This window comes from Polyodon spathula, chromosome 1, assembly GCF_017654505.1.
Source record: "Polyodon spathula isolate WHYD16114869_AA chromosome 1, ASM1765450v1, whole genome shotgun sequence".
In the NCBI taxonomy this organism is placed as follows: domain Eukaryota; kingdom Metazoa; phylum Chordata; class Actinopteri; order Acipenseriformes; family Polyodontidae; genus Polyodon; species Polyodon spathula.
The window spans coordinates 26,816,776-26,834,321 of record NC_054534.1 but is presented as its reverse complement, the minus strand read 5'-3'; the positions used below and the strand labels follow the sequence as shown (position 1 = coordinate 26,834,321).

The 17,546-nt window shown below is 38.9% G+C and overlaps 1 protein-coding gene across 1 annotated transcript; it reads right to left on the bottom strand.

Moving 5' to 3' along the window:
• Positions 1-1,635: 1,635 nt before the first annotated feature.
• LOC121316453 (stearoyl-CoA desaturase 5-like) lies at positions 1,636-16,181 on the bottom strand. The gene is made up of 5 exons (XM_041251522.1): positions 15,748-16,181; positions 8,743-8,873; positions 7,715-7,920; positions 4,748-4,980; positions 1,636-3,886 (listed from the first exon to the last, which is right to left on the bottom strand). The coding sequence occupies exons 1-5, from the start codon at positions 15,974-15,976 to the stop codon at positions 3,696-3,698; spliced, it is 990 nt and encodes a 329-aa protein (XP_041107456.1). The 5' UTR covers positions 15,977-16,181; the 3' UTR covers positions 1,636-3,695.
• Positions 16,182-17,546: the final 1,365 nt, after the last annotated feature.

Genomic DNA, 17,546 nt, shown 5'->3' with positions numbered 1-17,546 from the left:
TGGAACATTAGTCCTTTTTTGTGCCAGTAGATTCGTTTTCCACTCATGAAAATGTGCCATGGTAAAAGCAAAATAAAGTGTTGTAAATCATAGTGGAAAATACGGTAAAGAGCAGATAGGTGTGTTAAAGCATGTTAAACCCATAGTAATGCATGGTAACCTTTCGTAGATGCATCCATTGTGTACTGCATTAGTAAAATGTATAAACCACTGTGCAAATACCTTTATATGGGTCCTTGGATAAAACCAGTTTTGATTATAACAAAAGCGATATGTCAGGCCAAGAGCCAGAAAGACCGGTAATTATTATGTACAAAAAGCTTAAATGTGGAGCCTCTTTGTTGCATTGTTTTATATATTTAATTATCAAACAGGTCCTCTGTATGATGGTGTGGCAAAGCGTAAGCCTTGCACAATTAAATATGTAGTCTATTGTATGTTTTTGTGTTAATTGTTAATACTGATTTAATTGTTTAGCTGCTGTGGCGCTCCGCTGGGGACGATTACCCGTCCGCGTGGAGCAGCAGCTGAAAGCAATCAGCTGTTCCAGCAGGCAGGTGGGCGTGTCAACGGAGTGTCAGTATAAAAGCACAGCGATCGTTGTTATCGGGGCTGCTGTAAGGCCTGTCGTTTTCACGGCATCTTTTGAGGTATAGTTTGGGGTATTGTGTTTTATTTTGCACTTTTGTACAGTTTGCTGTATTTGTCCTCTGTGAGTTACCATCGCTGGTAACGTCACATGACCGCCTTTATTTTACTTAAGTTTTCTGTTTTTGTTAATAAATCCTGCGAGCCTGTGCCGGCGTTTCAACACCACCTCTGTCTCTCTGTATGCTTGAATACACGTGTGACCCGAGGAAGACCCTGTCACAGATGGAAATAGCTGTAAATTGGATTTTTTATCTACCAAGCATAAATGTCTACAAACGTATACAGTGCAGGTGCCTATAAATCATACAGTCTGCATAGGAAGGGCAATGTATGGGCTTGTTTAAACTGAGACTCCACAAGACAACCTCAGGATATTTTTCACCCTGCTGCTCTGATTACAAACCCATTTGAATGTCGTCCTTGGGCCAGAGAGAAATATTCATTTTTAAAGATTCTTCTTGTCTGTGGGATTTTGTCAGTTTAAAATAGAGCTCCCCCCACCCCCCCATCTTTGCAAGCTGCCCTGGGACCCATCATCAGCACAGTTAGACACTTGTTCCTTGTGAGAGTGAAGAGCTTCACTGTGATCTTCCCAATGGAAGAACCTGCGGTGTGTGTGACCAGCATGCCAAGGTGAGACACCCTGGATCCTGCAGTGATTCTTCCTTATTCAACCACTCCACAGTGCAGCAATAATCCCATTGTCTCCTTTGCATTTATCTGCAACTCACAAAATCACTTTTACAGATACTGACAGGTCATTTGCATTGGGATGGAAATACATATTTTTGAAAACATACATTAAAAACGTTGAGCAAACCATATAAAAAAAAAAAAAAAAAAAAACATTTCACTCATCCAATCATCAAAGCAACTCATGAATTTGAAAAACAAAACGTCCACCTACACAGTTCTAGTACACCCTTCACAATTTAAATTTGAATTCACACACCCTTCAAAAAAAAAAAGACAAACAGCACCATCTCACATCTGCAGTATTTATTGAAAAAAAAAGTTCAGAATTCAACACTACAGCCAATGACACTTAAGCCAACACGTTGATATTGAAAGCCTCTGGTTTACGAAATCATATTTGGCATTATTAAATGTTACTTTTACAATAGACCAAAAAAAAAATTGAGATAGCTACTTCCTTTCTCAAAGTGCACCCGTGCCAGAAAGCAGTGTGTTCAAAACACATTTGAAAAAGAGACAGTTCCATTTAGCGCTTCCACGTAGGGCAGTGTATATTTAAAAAGCAAATGAAGGCAGCAACACCACAAGCAAGTAAAAAGACAGAAAACATAATGCAACTTTGTTAATTTGTTGGGTTCCATTGTAGCTAAAATACAGAACGTAGCTTCTACGTGACATATATGAAATGAGTAGTCAGGAAATTGTGTATTTTGGCATTGCTGAAAACTGTTTTACAATCACTTAAAAGTCAGACCTCTATAAATCAGATGTCTCACTCTTCAAAGGACAGCATTTCCTTCGACACATTTACATTTAAAAATCAACAGAATATAGATGCAGATGATAAAGCACTCTGGACAAGAGAGAATACTATGCGGAACAGCCCGGCAACATCAGTAAGTAAAAATGTAATGTCTTTTTGGATCAAAAATAAAAAATGAAATTATCAAAAAAATAAAAACATTCTATCAATCTGTAGTTGCACTTCTCAGTGGAAATGTGCAGTCCATTATCTGACACCTATTTCAAGCTGCTATACATTTTGAATGTGTATTTCTGTATGAATTCATTATTATTAAAAAAAAAAAAAAAAAAGAGGCCGTTCTTTATTGAACGCCAACCTCCTGCCCCCAATGCTTGGCTCTCGGTGTTTCAACACTGGCATTAATATAAGGTTTCTGACATTGGCAGTGGTAGTTTTAAACCCCCAAAAAAGGAAATTCTATTTTTTTGTTAGTGGTTCTCAGTTTAACTAGGTTTAACACTAATGAGAACTGGATTCAATCTAAATTACAGCACCGCTGCAGTCAGTGTGGTGCTATAGAAGATAATGTATTAATGCTTTAGAACATTCACATGTCCTTGTCTTTAACTTAATTACTACATAAGGTTTTCTCTTTGTGAAAAATATGCTTGCTTTTCCATGGATGTTTTAAACAACATCTTAGGGCATGTCAGGTGGACAGGGGTTTAGCATGCATGTCCTTACTGTTTACTTTGCAGTATCCTGCACAATTCACAGACAGACTGGCACATATCGTTTCTCATAGGATAAGTGACAGTAACATTTAACATATCTTAATAAGATGATGCCATTCTTTTGATTAAAGATAATTTACAATAAGATACTGCACCCCCAGCCATGCACAATAAACAAATACATGGCTGAGGGGGGGGTTACACTATTTACTTATAAATTTTATATAACTTTTGTTTTTGCTCACATTTTGGGCTGATGACTCATGGTTATTTTGCCCACTAATACAAAAAAGATACTATAAGAATCAGGGTAAGCTGTAAATCATTAACTCATTTCAGCTTTCATCTATTTCTCATAGATGAATTTCCAGCGAGGATCATCCAAAATCCTTAGGAAGGAAAATATGTAATTAGGTCAATTTGTTTTCAGTGCACCATTTTTCTAGTGTGCCATCTAACTACTTCTTGAATAATCACAGCAACCCCTCCACCCACCGTGTCAAAGATCTGATGATTCCAGGCCCAGTTCAAGTTCTGGTCTAGTTAAGTGTGTTAAGTACGAACCTTGACCTGAATCATCAAGACTATGCCTTGAGAGACCCTGAGGCTGCAGGGGGCAGAATTTATCCCACTGCTATTGTAAGATACCATTCTGTTCACTTTATGTTCACATTTTAAAAATAAATTAAAAAAAAGCTACACCTTACAGGGGGGAAGTGGAAACACATAGTTGATAGCTTGAAATTACAAATGTATCCTAAAAGATCACAACAACTGAATTTCTTCTTTTTATTTCTTTTTTTACAGAATGCAAGGCTTTAGTCGTCTTCTTCTTCTTCTTCTTCTTCGTTAGGTGTTGAGTGTTTTCTTCAGTAGCTGCCGTCCCCAGTTCTTTTCTTGCGGGCCTCAATGATTTCTTTGGAGGCTCGTTTCCGGTCACTCGCCAGGCCCAGCCAGCACATAAGATCAATGAAACACGTGGTCGGGTTCAGCCGCAGGCCGAACTCGCTGGTAGAGTAGTCAAAGGGAAAGGTGTGGTGGTAGTTGTGGAACCCTTCACCTGTGGAAATAGACAAACAGACCCACATATGCGCAGAGATTCCCAAAACTTTTATTCTACTTAAAGCAGAGACACAATGAACAGTCTCCAAATCCTCTATTGGTTTAACATCATTTTGCAGCGACCGACAGATTTGGGGGAATCTAGGATACCTGTTGACCCCTGCCCTCTCACCCCAGTCACTCAAGCAGTATTTTTATTTTTTTTTTAACTGGATTAACCAGTGCCGGTAGCAAACAGATGCAAATAAAAACGTGTTAACTTTAATTCCACTAGCAATTTTTAAAGATTACAAGAGCTGAACAGTGAACATCACTCATAAAGAAATATCCTAAGTTACTTTCAAGACAGCAAAAGTATATAGAGATTGTTCCAAACACTATTTAGGCTAGGATTTAGATTTTTTTCATGCTTGGTTCGGTAGAGAGATTGAGGTACTTCTGCTAAGGTCACAGTAGCAAGTGGCAACATGTTAGTTCTTCCTGTAGGCCCTTGGTTGGTCAGTGACCTGTGCAAACAGGAAGCAGAAGAAATGCCCTCGGTTTCCACTTCCAATGCTGTTTATCAGCCAGGTAGTGTTAGGTCCATTGACCAAATGCCACCCACTTAACACTACCATAAACTTTGAACCCCCTGAAAAATAACTTTTATTTGTATCTCGTGGCAGCTGTACAGCTGCCATTCAAAACTCTAACATATTTTTTAAAGAGGGTGCGCTGACTATAGACGAAAAACCTCTGGGTTGAGTTTGGACTTTCATGCTAATGGGTAGCGCCTCGTCGTTTGCACTTGTTTGTTTTCATATCTAACTAGTTGCATTATAAACCCTTAAAAAGGATGAAATTACGTTTTCCTACTAACCAATGGCTCCGAATGTGACAAATCTGTTCTCCCTGGGACTGATGCTCTTGTCGTACGGCCGGTTGCCGTACATGTGTGCAGCGCTGTTCACCAGCCAGGTGACGTTCAGGCACATGGTGTAGCGCAGGATGGAGGCCAGGAAGAAGGAGTTCCACAGACTCTCTCCCCAGAAGTACCAGGGCACCAGGGTAGGGAGGATGAAGCACATAAGAAGCACAGAGCTCTTGTAATACCTGCACAAGACAGCAAGGACACGTGAGCACAGCAGACTGGCACCAGCAATATTCAAACCGCAGCTCCAGAGTAACTGAACAGGGGTCAGTGTGGAAAGAAAAATCACAGTCATAAGCTCAACAAAAGAGAACCGTTGTTAGCTGTATCATTGTAAGATTATAAGTATGATGTGTTTAGTTTTTTAGTTATTGACAGAAAATGTTGTGCTATTCTTTGTTTTATTTTGTTTTCAGTTATTCCAATTTTGTAAAGGATATTGAGCATTATTCTAAGCTCCTTCAGACACCTGAAGCAAGCAGTTACTCTATTGTGCACTGTACATTATCTCTTACACATATTTTATCAGAAAAACAAAGATAACAAATCATGTTCTAATTAATTAGCAATTCATAGAGAAGCCATGCAAAAATTTTCAGCTGAAAATAATTTGCAAGGTTTTTGTTTTTTTACAACCCTGATCTGCAAGGATGAATGATTAATATTTAGTGACATTGACCGTGGACTTCATTATCGCTTTATCATTTAAACTAAGTTGCACAAAACAAAAATGGCATTCTAATGAAATTCACTGTGAACCTAAACTATATGAAATAGCTTGGCAAGAACTACAGAAGTTTTTTTTTTTCTTTTTGTGTGTGTGTGTGTGAATGAAGTTCTTGTGCACCTTAGTCTCGCTAAGTAAAAGTAACACACAGTGATGATCTGAGATCTTGTGTGTGAAGCCTGACTGCCCATCATGACCGAAACTAAACAGTAGAATTGGGATTTGCCATGCAGTGCAGAACACACAAGTTCTTACAGCCTTTCACTGAGCCTCACCTCTGGCAATACCACCCTGACCTTTCCCCTGGGGCTATCATCCTCCCAATCAAGAGCCCTAAATCACCACCCAAATCCAGAAATGCAAGAGTACAAAATGTGCCATCATAGGGTCACCAGACATCCCAGGAAAAGTGGGATTTCCCCAGCTTTCTGCCTTCATTTTTTCCCCCAGTCACAAACAGCCCAGTTTTGCTGTTTTCTATTCACATCAAGATGTACAACATGGTAGCAGTGCGTTTAGCAATTTGACAGCACAGTAACTTATTATACAAAAAAATAACACATTTATGGACTACCTGTTCAATAATTTAGATTGTGTGTTTAATAATGAATATTCTCTTTAACTTTCTGGACCATGGCAAGTGTTTTTTTTTTTTTTTTTTTTTTTTTTTTTTTTTTTAATTACAATTTTATCTTGGAAGTGCCACCAGCAAAGTTAGCCCCTATTGTGTCCTGACAAACACAGCCATTTTATAATGATTTCAAATATATACAGTATAAACACCCACTGTTTCATTGTTAAATTAAGACTGTGTTATTATTATTACTTATTTTAACTGCTTCAGAGTTGATACCACTTCAAGAAAGTCCCAGTTTTTCACTCTGGAAATCTAGTAACCCCATCAACTTGTCTATGAGTTACTGTGTGCCAAAGAAAGTATTTAGAGAAGAAAAAAGAAGGCTGACAAAAATGTTTCCCCCATGACGGGACAAGAGTAATACTACAAGAAAAACTGTAGATTTAATTACAGTAACTCCACCCTATACCCTTCTTGCTCAGTTACCACCTTTGACTCCTGTTTGTTAAATATGAACTGAACTAAGCTGTTGTTTGTAGAGAAAATCACATCAACTCAACTGATCCAGAGCACAAGAGCAGGACTTGGTTAGCTCATTTTACATTCAATTTGTTGAGCACACTTCAGTGGAATGGGTTTTTGTCAGAATCTATAGTACCAATAATGCAACAGATTATACAAATTCAACTGAATCAAATGTGTCTCAGCGCTGTGTCACACAGCACAGGCTCTGCACATGGATGAGTTTGGAATCTCACATGGTGATGGCATTGTGTGACTGTGTAAATGTGGGAGTGATTGGTTTACTGGTTGATTGTGTGGATGTGACTGGGAGAAAAGTGTGGAATGTGGTCAGTTGGGGCTTGAATAATTCATTGTCAATCAGCCCTGGCCACATGGTATAAAAGGATGTTGTTGGGTGAGTGTGTTGGAGAATGTGAGAAGAGAAAACCTGTGTGGAGCAAGGTTGAGAGAGAGAAGCCTCTGTGGCATGTTTGTTTGGAACATTTATAATTTATACTTTACGGTATTTTGTTTGTTTATTGGGTTTTTTAAAATAAAACCTGACTTTCTTTGTTCCTGAACTGAACTGTGTCCTTGTTCGTGTGTGCGGGACCCCTGAAGATTGCACTAGACAGGCACAACAAGCCCTTTGGATATTGACAACGCCACAGCTGTTATATCCCATCCCTGGGGTCACAAGGTTGAAACTGGCTGGGCAATGCCCCCTAGTGCCCACCCATGGTGCCGCTCTGTGACTGTCAAGGTCAGGAGAGAACCAGTTAAAACAGTGCTGCTCCATGACAGCCATGCTGAGGTCCCATTGTTATGTCATCATACTGACAGACAGACGCAACCATGAATACAACATTGAAAACCTGTTTAAAACAACTCCAGAGACTGCTGGTAAGGGTTATCTACCCCCTTGGTACTATACTATAAAACAGCGTTGTGTGCATTTGATTGAAAACAAGTGGTTGTTAGCATTTCCGATTCAAATAAAGCACGTGTCCAAACCACTGCTGGAGTCCCCTCGGTGCACTTCAAAGTCAATTTTTTTTATTATCCTGTAAGCAAAAAAATAATTTCCTGTCTCTCCTGAAATACTCACGTCCGTTGAAACATCACAACAGGGTCGGCCATCAGGTCACTGAAATCCAGCTTCTTCCCCTTGTCGATGACGTCGCGGTGCTTCCTAATGAACAGCCAGCCCACATGGGAGAAGAAGAAGCCCCGCGTGGCGTTGTGCGGGTCGGCGTCTGTCTCGGAGTACTTGTGGTGCACTCTGTGATCCCGTGACCACTCGAAGATGTCGTTCTGCACAAAGAGTGAGCAAGCAATGAACTGACCTTTCATCTCTGGAGGTTCAAATCCAGCCTAGGTCACTAGTGGAATGAGTTTGGCCACAGCGTAATCTGGATGCCTTTGCTTGAACAAAAAAAGGGGCATGGAGACTGAACTGTTTCTTCACAGCCTCAAAGAGTGTGGCCAATCCAAACAGCCTATACTGCCCTGCTTCTCCTATCTCTGTTCTGTGGCTAAAGAGAAAACTACAAAGCGGTATTTAATTCAATATGTTAACGTGACGTTAATCATCACGTTTCAATCGACTTTATGAAGCAGAATTACAGTAGTTAATTATATAGGGTGATGCAAAACTTTTGGTCACACTATAAGCCTTGTATGATATTACATCTCAACATGGAAAACATACAAACTCTGGAAAAAACAAAAACAACATTTAAAAATAAAACACACTTGCATTGTTATACCTCTCAGGTCTGCTAATGGCTGTTTTTATACTCAATTAACTAGACTTTCAAAGCTCTTTAAACCAAACCTTTTGGAATTATAATTGCAATGTTTTTTTTTTCTAAGAAAGGAATTGTGCTAATAACAACCTGTAGTGAAAAGCTTTGTCAGTCTGTCTGTCCCGCTGTGGTGCAGCTGTCAAGTGCTCACAGAAGAGCTGAGTTGAGAGGTTTTCAAGGGGATGCTTTGACAGCCGTTCTTGATCTCATTCAGTGATGTTCCTTCTTTGGTAGGGCTCTCATGGTTTAAACCTCCAGTCTTGTAACAGCTTGTTAGGGTTTATCAGTGCAGCAGAACCAGGGGGGGTTGCCTCTTTTCTCTACTAACCTGGAAAGCCATAGAGTTGGCTGCAGCCAGGAATATCCTCAGAGGCAGCTTCGCTTTGTAAGATCTGTGGCTCCACAATCGATGAGCCCCAGCGGTCACCCCCAGAGCCGTGAGTAAGAAGCACAGATACGCTGCAAAAACACAAAAGAGCCCCCGAGTTAGTGGGATCCCTTCTCTGACTGAGGTGCTCCTCACTTTGCTGCTAATCAGGATGAGACACTAGATTTTGGTTTTTCTGTTCTCTCCCAAACAGAACTATTAACATGGGCATTATGATTCTGGATTTAATGCTTGGTTATTGTCAACAATGTTACTATTGTACTGAATGTCTGTCACAACTGGCAGTACCAGTGCTGTGTAAGTTATAAAATATCCTTTTTAAATTAAACCACAAGTGTCACACTCCAGCCCTCGAGGGCCACGGGGTCTTCTGCTTTTCATTCCAACTGATGTTCTCAATTAACATAATTGATCTAATTGTTAAATTGGACATGTATAATATTTTTCAAGGTTTTTTTTTTTACATTTGATGATTTATTAAATGCACTTGATTCAAGGTGTTAAATGTGTTCGTTTAATCAAAAGCCACTTACCTGAGTATGTTGAGATTTTGCTTGGACATTTGATATTACTCTGTTATTACTCTGCCATAGTAACCTTTACTTTTCCTGCTATTGACTGGCACCTGTGTAATGTAATGGACGGGTAGATCCCTGACATTTGTACCATACTTTATTCCTGTTACATCACTTGCACTAGGAACTATTAACATGGGCATCAGTGTTTTGACATCATTTACCATGGCTAATAATATACCACTAGTCACCCTATACACAATAACAGTCAGCGATGTGTCAGCCCACCTCGGGAGAAGGCAAAATATCCTGAATAAGCGGCTGTACCAATTAAACGAGAAGCTGTTAAGAGGACCTTAGTCACATTTTTTTGTTTCTTGATGAAAAGAAAAAGAATGAAACCACATCTTCTCACAAGGCGAGCCACCTGCGATGTTGGCACCTTAACTTTCTTTGCAATCGCAGCCTGAGAAACCACAGGAGACTCACAGATATATCCTTCTATATCTATGAGGAAACTCCTCTTTCTTCAAGAGCTCAACAGAGTAATCACGTACTCACTGCACTGTGCTCACAGTTGCCAAGTCTGCTTACAATAAGCGGGGTTGGGCTTATTTTTATTGAGAGTTGCTTTAATTTTTTGAGGGTCACAGGTTTTTTTTTTGTAATAGATGACATGACCTCAGCAGTTAAAAAAGGTTCTGCCTTTTCTAAAAAAAGCCTCTGAAATGGGGTGGGCTTGTTTTGGAAGGCAGTGATGCTTTTTTTTTTTCTTGTGAGACCTGGCAACACTGACTGTGCTAGGTGACCTGTCTTGGCAACAATGTCTGTGCTAGGTGACCTGTCTTGGCAACACTGTCTGTGCTAGGTGACCTGTCTGGGCAACAATGTCTGTGCTAGGTGACCTGTCTTGGCAACACTGACTGTGCTAGGTGACCTGTCTGTGCTAGGTGACCTGTCTTGGCAACACTGACTGTGCTACGTGACCTGTCTTGCTCTGAAAAGGGGTCTCCGTTCATCATTTGAACTGTATCCCAATTAAACAAAGTGTCGTCCCAATTAAATGACATAAATAACATTGGAAAGAACCGTCGCCCAGAGTTGTATTCCATTTGAACTGAAATCCTGATTGTCAGTATCCCGACTGCTTTTCTTACTGCGTGTCTGTCATCACTAGCAGTATCGGTTTAGAGCTGAGAAGGAGCTGATAGGAATGGCTGTTGGCTCTTGAGCTCCAGTTCTACTGAGTGGGCTGCACAAAATACACAAGGGGGGCATGTAAATGAAAGAAAGATGATGTCATGTAGACTGCAAGGTTAGAAGATTAGTTTGGGGACCATTACAGTTATCAGTCTGTTTGATCAGAGTTTTTTTTTTTTTTTTTTAAAAAAGGCCAATTCAAAAACATCTATTAGGATTTATTTAAATGCTGTGTGGATTTCTGCTATCACAACCCAAAGCTTAGTTCTTAGTGTTATTAGCATAACTGATGTGACTAAATGCTGCCTGGTACCACGTGTGGTTAAAATGTCTAAACTGGAGGCACACAATTAAGTGAATCCCATAAATAGCACTAGTCATCAGGATCAAAGGCACCATTAAGCATGTCTAGGTGGCAGATCCCATTTTATTTTGCCTAAAACCATTACTAAAATTAGAATTACATAGTTTAGATTAAAAGCAACAGTAAAACTTTACCAAGAAGTACAGAGGAGCACCAAACCATTTATCATAGCATAGACTTTACCCAGCAATACATTACAGAGGAGCACCAAACCATTTATCATATCATAGACTTTACCCAGCAGTACATTACAAAGGAGAACCAAACCATTTATTATATAATAGACTTATATTTTTTAGCAATTGTTTCCTGTCTATCTTTGAAACTGCTTGACTAATACAGAGCTCATTTGAATGTTAGCTTCTCAAATGGGTCATTTTTTTAAAATGTTTATATGACCTACAAATCCATTGAAACCCCCCAAAATATTATTTTTAAGTATTTTTCAATAAATGTTCAAATGTATTTATGTTTTATGACATGAGTTCACCTGTGCCTGCTACCCTTATCAATGTTACCCTTACTGTAGTAAACCATGGTAAAAGTACTTTTATAAATTGCTTTTCACAGAAAATCCATTCTAATGCCATTATCTCTGCAGTGTTAAACCCTCCATTCTATTACAGCGTTTGAGGTTAACAGCAGTGCTGTTTCCTGCACTGCTCAGCTTTACTGGATGTTGTGGAACTATAACAAGCAATCCACGAAACAGAGAAGCAGCAGCCAGAGAGATAACAACACTGGTATGAAGCCTCCCACACAGCTGCAACAATATCTTTAATAATCCAGGGATGCTTGCTTCTAAAGGAACATATACCCCTGTGCAAATCATGTTGAAGGTTATGCGCCATGGAACAGAGTGCCCAGCCAGTAATCTGACATTGTTTTTGTTCTAAGCTCTTCCACTCAGCTACACTAGGATCAGCCCTATAGAGGTTCAGACAGATGTCATCTACAGCATTTTCCTTTATATTTGGGTTGAGACATCTTCAAGAATAAGTCATGCCAGTATCTCACTACTTCAAAGAGAACCCACTTCTTTCCACTACACTCCATTAGCTTTGTTGTCCAAAGACCGCACACCAACATACCCTGCATATACTGTAAAGTTTAGTGAACATTAAATCAAAGTACAACATAATGTGTTAGGGATTTGCTTTTATCACAGTCCAGTCCCTCTAACAAGGCAGGTTTTAATAATCCAGCAGGGAACAAGCAGGCAGCTAGACCCACAGAAATGAAGTTAAGTGCTCTATTAGTTTGTTTTTTTCTATAAAGAGATGGACTGATTCTCTTTCAAGCTAACTGTCAAAGCCTCACACACTCTGTCATTCTCCCTTCACTTTTTACGCCGATCATTGACAATACACACACTTTAAAAATTAACTGCAAGGTTTGCATTGTTTCATTAGATTTTGCCCAGGAAATGTATATCAATGGAGCTGAAAGAGATGCAGTCAACATACCCGCTCAACCACCCTCAACCATTCTGGCTGTGATAAGATTTCACAACACGGCATGTCTTCTTGTCATTGTATCCACTTCCCTTGGTGTTCATAAAACTGAAGAATTAATCAAGAAAACTCACTGCGGTTAAAGGGGTTTCTGTTTAACCCTGCTTGGTTTTACTTTGTGGAAACAGCCAGAAAGATTTTATTTATCTATTTATTTATTTTTATCATTTAAAACTTTTATGTACATCCAAAAAAACTTAGCTGTACTATACAGCGAAGTATTATTGTTAGGTTCATATATTAGGATATATATATATATATATATATATATATATATATATATATATATATATATATATATATATATATATATATATATATATAATAAGATAGTAAATGTGTACAGCCATTTGTATACAGTTTGATTACCAGATGTATTCTAACACAGACTGAAATGCCCAAGAGGATATTGTGCTGATTCCATAGATTTTATAAATAATTCAAGTGGTGATGCTGCCTAAACATTCACAACCAAAAATACTGTGGCACAGAAATAACAGTGAGCTTCACAGTGGTCAGTCCACAGGGATTGCATTATTCAAGCTTATTCATTGCTCCAGTTTGTTTTTTCCTGTGAAGTTACCAACCTAGAAAGCACTCCAGTTAATTATCTAACTTGTATTGTTACATTTACATTTGGTGGTCCTTTCAGAAAAATAAACCTAGGTAAATTTCTATGAAGAAAAATAAGGTGTACGCTATGTATTTGCTTATTTACAGATAATTATGGTCTTTTTTTTTTTAGCTTCCCTGAGCCCTTGTTTCCATAGAAACCATGCACTCGCAGTCTAGCTGTCTCCACAGTTTAGCATTACATGAAGCATATCAGCCACTGCCTGTTCTACTACACAGTGCAAACAGCATCCCTAATAATGTAATCGAATATAGAACTTATCCACTGAACTGACCTTTGATTTATGACAATTTCCATAAACAAAGCCACACCCCTTTACTGAATGCAAGGTGAATGCAATAACAAGACTAACACAAAGCAACATCACTAGGGTTATGAAACGCATGTGGAAACTGAAGTGCATCTTGAGTGGTCTTTCCTTTCTTTTTATTACAGCTCTCCAGCTGGATTGCTGTTACTCTCATATATCTTGTATGTACTGCAGTAGGGCAGCAGGTTGGAGCCTGTGTTGGATGCCTGTTAGTGACACTCGCCATAATTCCCAAAACTGATTCACAATTTTTTTTTTTTTACCTAAGATGGAAAAGTATGTCCCTCTAATTCTCACAGCCTCACTCATTTTGAGGCTGTTCCTCATGAAATCAGGTTTGGTTAGGGAAGAATTTGTGCATAGAGCACCCGCTACCAACATCTGTGAGATGTGCTGTTTTTTTCCACATTGTGACCCACATTGATTTGTAACAATGAGGTGCATCTCTTTCAAGCCTGTTATTTTAACAATGTAAGCATTTCAATTGTTAGCATTAGCAGCTGTTACTTTCTGATTCTCTTTTCATTAAATTGTTATTTTTAAACATTTTTCTCTTAAAGAAGAGTTATTTAAAAAAAAACCTCTGCAGCAGCTGTCTATTAATCACAAATCACTTGTGTGTAACTGAACTGCAATTAATCAATGATATTGTATAATAACAATTAAGAAGGTGTGCCAATGTTCAACTTCCATTAGAAATATAATTACACAATTTCAATTACATTGTAATTGTAATTAATTATGAATTACACAATTACAATTGTGACTGATCCCAGGTCTGCTGGATGTAGACTTGAAGTGTTTAATTCCTGGACTGAGGAGGCGGTCCGGGATGCAACTGCTCTAACTGGCCCTCACGGTGAGTTGTTTTATGGAAATGCAGTGTATATACAGTACTGCCACCTTCTGGACACCTTATAGATCACACTCTCCAAAATGAATTACGAACACGTATCTCCACATCTCTAGAAAGCCATTAGTACACTTTGGGGTTCCTAGAAAAGCTTCCACCATTTTGCCATTATGTAAAATTACTCACTGTTCTGTAGTATGGATCATCTGTAAGGGAACATAGGTTACAATGTTTTATGGGGGTGGGGGAGCGGTGCTAGGATGTTTTTAAATCTGCTTAATAAATATCAGCATGGTAATACAGTACATTAATGACTTGTAATTGCATTTTTAATAGATTTTCACTTTTTTATTTCTTGTTCTTATCTCCTCTATAAGGGCACGCTCGTTACATAAGATCACACATCTATTTGCGCGATTATTCGATAGATGTGGCTACTGCTGCTTTAGAGTGAGCAAAATTGAACCAATAACAGGTGGTTAACAAGAATTGTATGTATGTCTTGTGAAGTGTTGATGACAAGCTTCATAGGGCATGATTACTTCACACTTAAATCTATCATTGAATGCAAATCCCATTAAGAGGAATGCGTGGCCTGATAAGAGTCAACTCAGTTACCACCATTAATTACCCGAACAGCAGCTGAGAAGACACTGGCCTAATTTTTTAATGGCAATTTAAAGTGTAAATATTTTCTGCCTGGTTGTGTAGTACACTGTTATTTGTTAAGCAACAAAAAACTACTTCAGTGAACTATAACTACTACATGCATTGATAAATTGGGTTTGCTGTCATTACTATAATAATAATAATAATAATAATAATAATAATAATAATAATAATAATAATCTGGTAATCCATAATCCTCCAGCGCTAGGATATGTTTTAGTAAATCAAAATACATAATACAGTATATTGTATCTATACTCAGCAGTACACAGCATGCAAATCAATTGCAGCATGCGGAAACACAGTTGTCTGGGTTATTTATTTAATATATTTGATTTACAAAAATGGAACGTTACGTACATATTTAAAAATAATGGTGGAAGAGCGCAGCACCTGTCGCGAACCAAACGGTTGGAAGAGTCCTGTGACGCAGTGCTATATCAAACGTGTGGTGTTCACAATATGCCAACGGGGTGCCAAAGCGACTGTGATGTTGAAGCAACGGCGTACAAATAGGGTTGCAGTAATAGAAATAAAGTATGCACAAGTATAGTAAATACAGGGTTATAGATAAAAAAATATATATAATTATTAAATGCCACATTTTTAGGTGTTTGTTATATACAATGATAAACAATAAACGGTTTCAGTCAACAAAACATATTTGTAATTTATACTTTAATTTGCATCCACAGTTGCTAATACGTAGGTGTGCGAAATGCTCAAACGCCACAGTAAGAAATTTATTACACCCCCTGACCATCAACAAACTCACACAGGTTAGTATTAGTGATGTCTCGGTACGTAGGTGTGGGCAGGTGACTTTGTTTTCTTCGACTAAAAACTATTTAAAATAAAGAAACGTGAACAAGCAGTCTTGACTCACCCCAGATCCAGGTGAGAGGGTGCGCTTTTGGGATGAGCGAGAGAGCATATACCGCTCCGATGTGGTCAAGAGCCATCAGGACCACATTTCTCCAGACAATCTCCTGAGAACGACGGTCTTTGCCATCCCTGCTCTCTGCCGGTGCCGCTTGCCTGTCCGCTCCTACACCATTAGTGGATGGCATCTCCTCTGCATTCTGCATTACACTTCCACCCTCCACCATCACCATCTCGGCATCAAACAGATCACTTGGTTAAGCAGGGAAATAAAACAAGTGACTGCAGATCAATGTTCAGGAATATCTGATTAAATGAAACAGCCGAGTTTTTTTTTTTCCCTATAATAACACTAACGAGTGGTAAAAGAGAGGAGCATATGTTGCTGGCATCTCATGCATGGTGATGCAGCGGCTGAACTGCCCACAGCTACGCAGAGACCTGCATTGCTGCAACCAATCGCATGCTGGTACCGTGCGGTGACTTACATTGAAGAGTTCCTCTCAAAAGAGGTGCGTGTGAAACGCTCTTTTGCAACAACGCGTATCTGTAGAATCGCCTCGTCTAGATTGCATAAAATGTAAATACATTGTTTTAGATTTGTCAAAATACGTAAAACTTAAAAAAAAAAAAAAAAAGTACGGTCGTCGAAAAGCAATGACTCATTAGTGCACTGCACAGGGCGAGGCCAGCGTGGCTATTTCCCAGTGTTTAATGTTTAGCGTGTCTTTTATTATTCAAACTAAGGGCTGATCTGCAAGGTGAAGAAAAAGCCACATGGAAGGCAATGCGTCACGGAGAAACAAGTGGAATTACATTAGTGGCTCTGTGCTCTCATCTGTTCCATCTCCTTGTAATTGCTTCTTAGGGTACCACCTCACTGCACAGTGTCCCACATGAATCCTCAAGAGGTGCCTCTACTGCTGTATTAACTTCTCACACTGGACCCCCCTGTATGAATGATCCTATCTTCACAGCTGATGCACTGCTTTGGCCTCCCAGATGTCCTAAGACACTGAAGATCCAGACTGTGCTAGCCAGCTGCATGCTCTTTGTAATGCACCCACCCAAAACCACAATACATTTACAATTACCAAAAACCTGCACAATACATTTGCAATACAACAAACCTGCTTTCTGGGGTTTACTTTCTAGTTTTGTTAGTAAACTCAGACACCACCAGACGCAGGGTCTTGTTATTTTGATACAGATATGTGAGTTTTCTTTTAGTAGTCCTATCTTGATTCCATGGGATACATTAGTTGGACGATGAAGAGAGATAACTCTGGAGATGGTTTGATCTGAATGAAAGGATCATGTGTTAACAGTGTGATACGTTGCAGATCGGGTGGATAGTATTCGTTGGGTTGGCAGGTGTTTCCGTGTACAAGTCTGCACAAACTACACAAAGGAACAGGCCTGTACAGTTCTATGGAACTTTCTGGAATACAGATATAGCATGTGCTTTTATTATAAGTAATTACTGAGAAAAGTTCATGTATTGTCCCACACCACATTGGTAGTGTTATGTCAAGTTGTTTTCATCCTTGTGTGATTCAGAACATATCAACACTTTTATTTATTAAATTTAAATAATGCTGCACCATTTAAATGAAAACATTGTAAAAACAATAATGTGCCTGTCCAAACATTGTATACTCACCGCTGTAAAATGTTAATGTGCCTGTCCAAACATCAAGAGAACAGGGCGGTACAGCACTTCATTATATCCAAATACAGTTTTATAAATTGAAAATTATTTTCCAATATTGTATCTTTTTATTCTTGCAGTTGAGTGAAGCT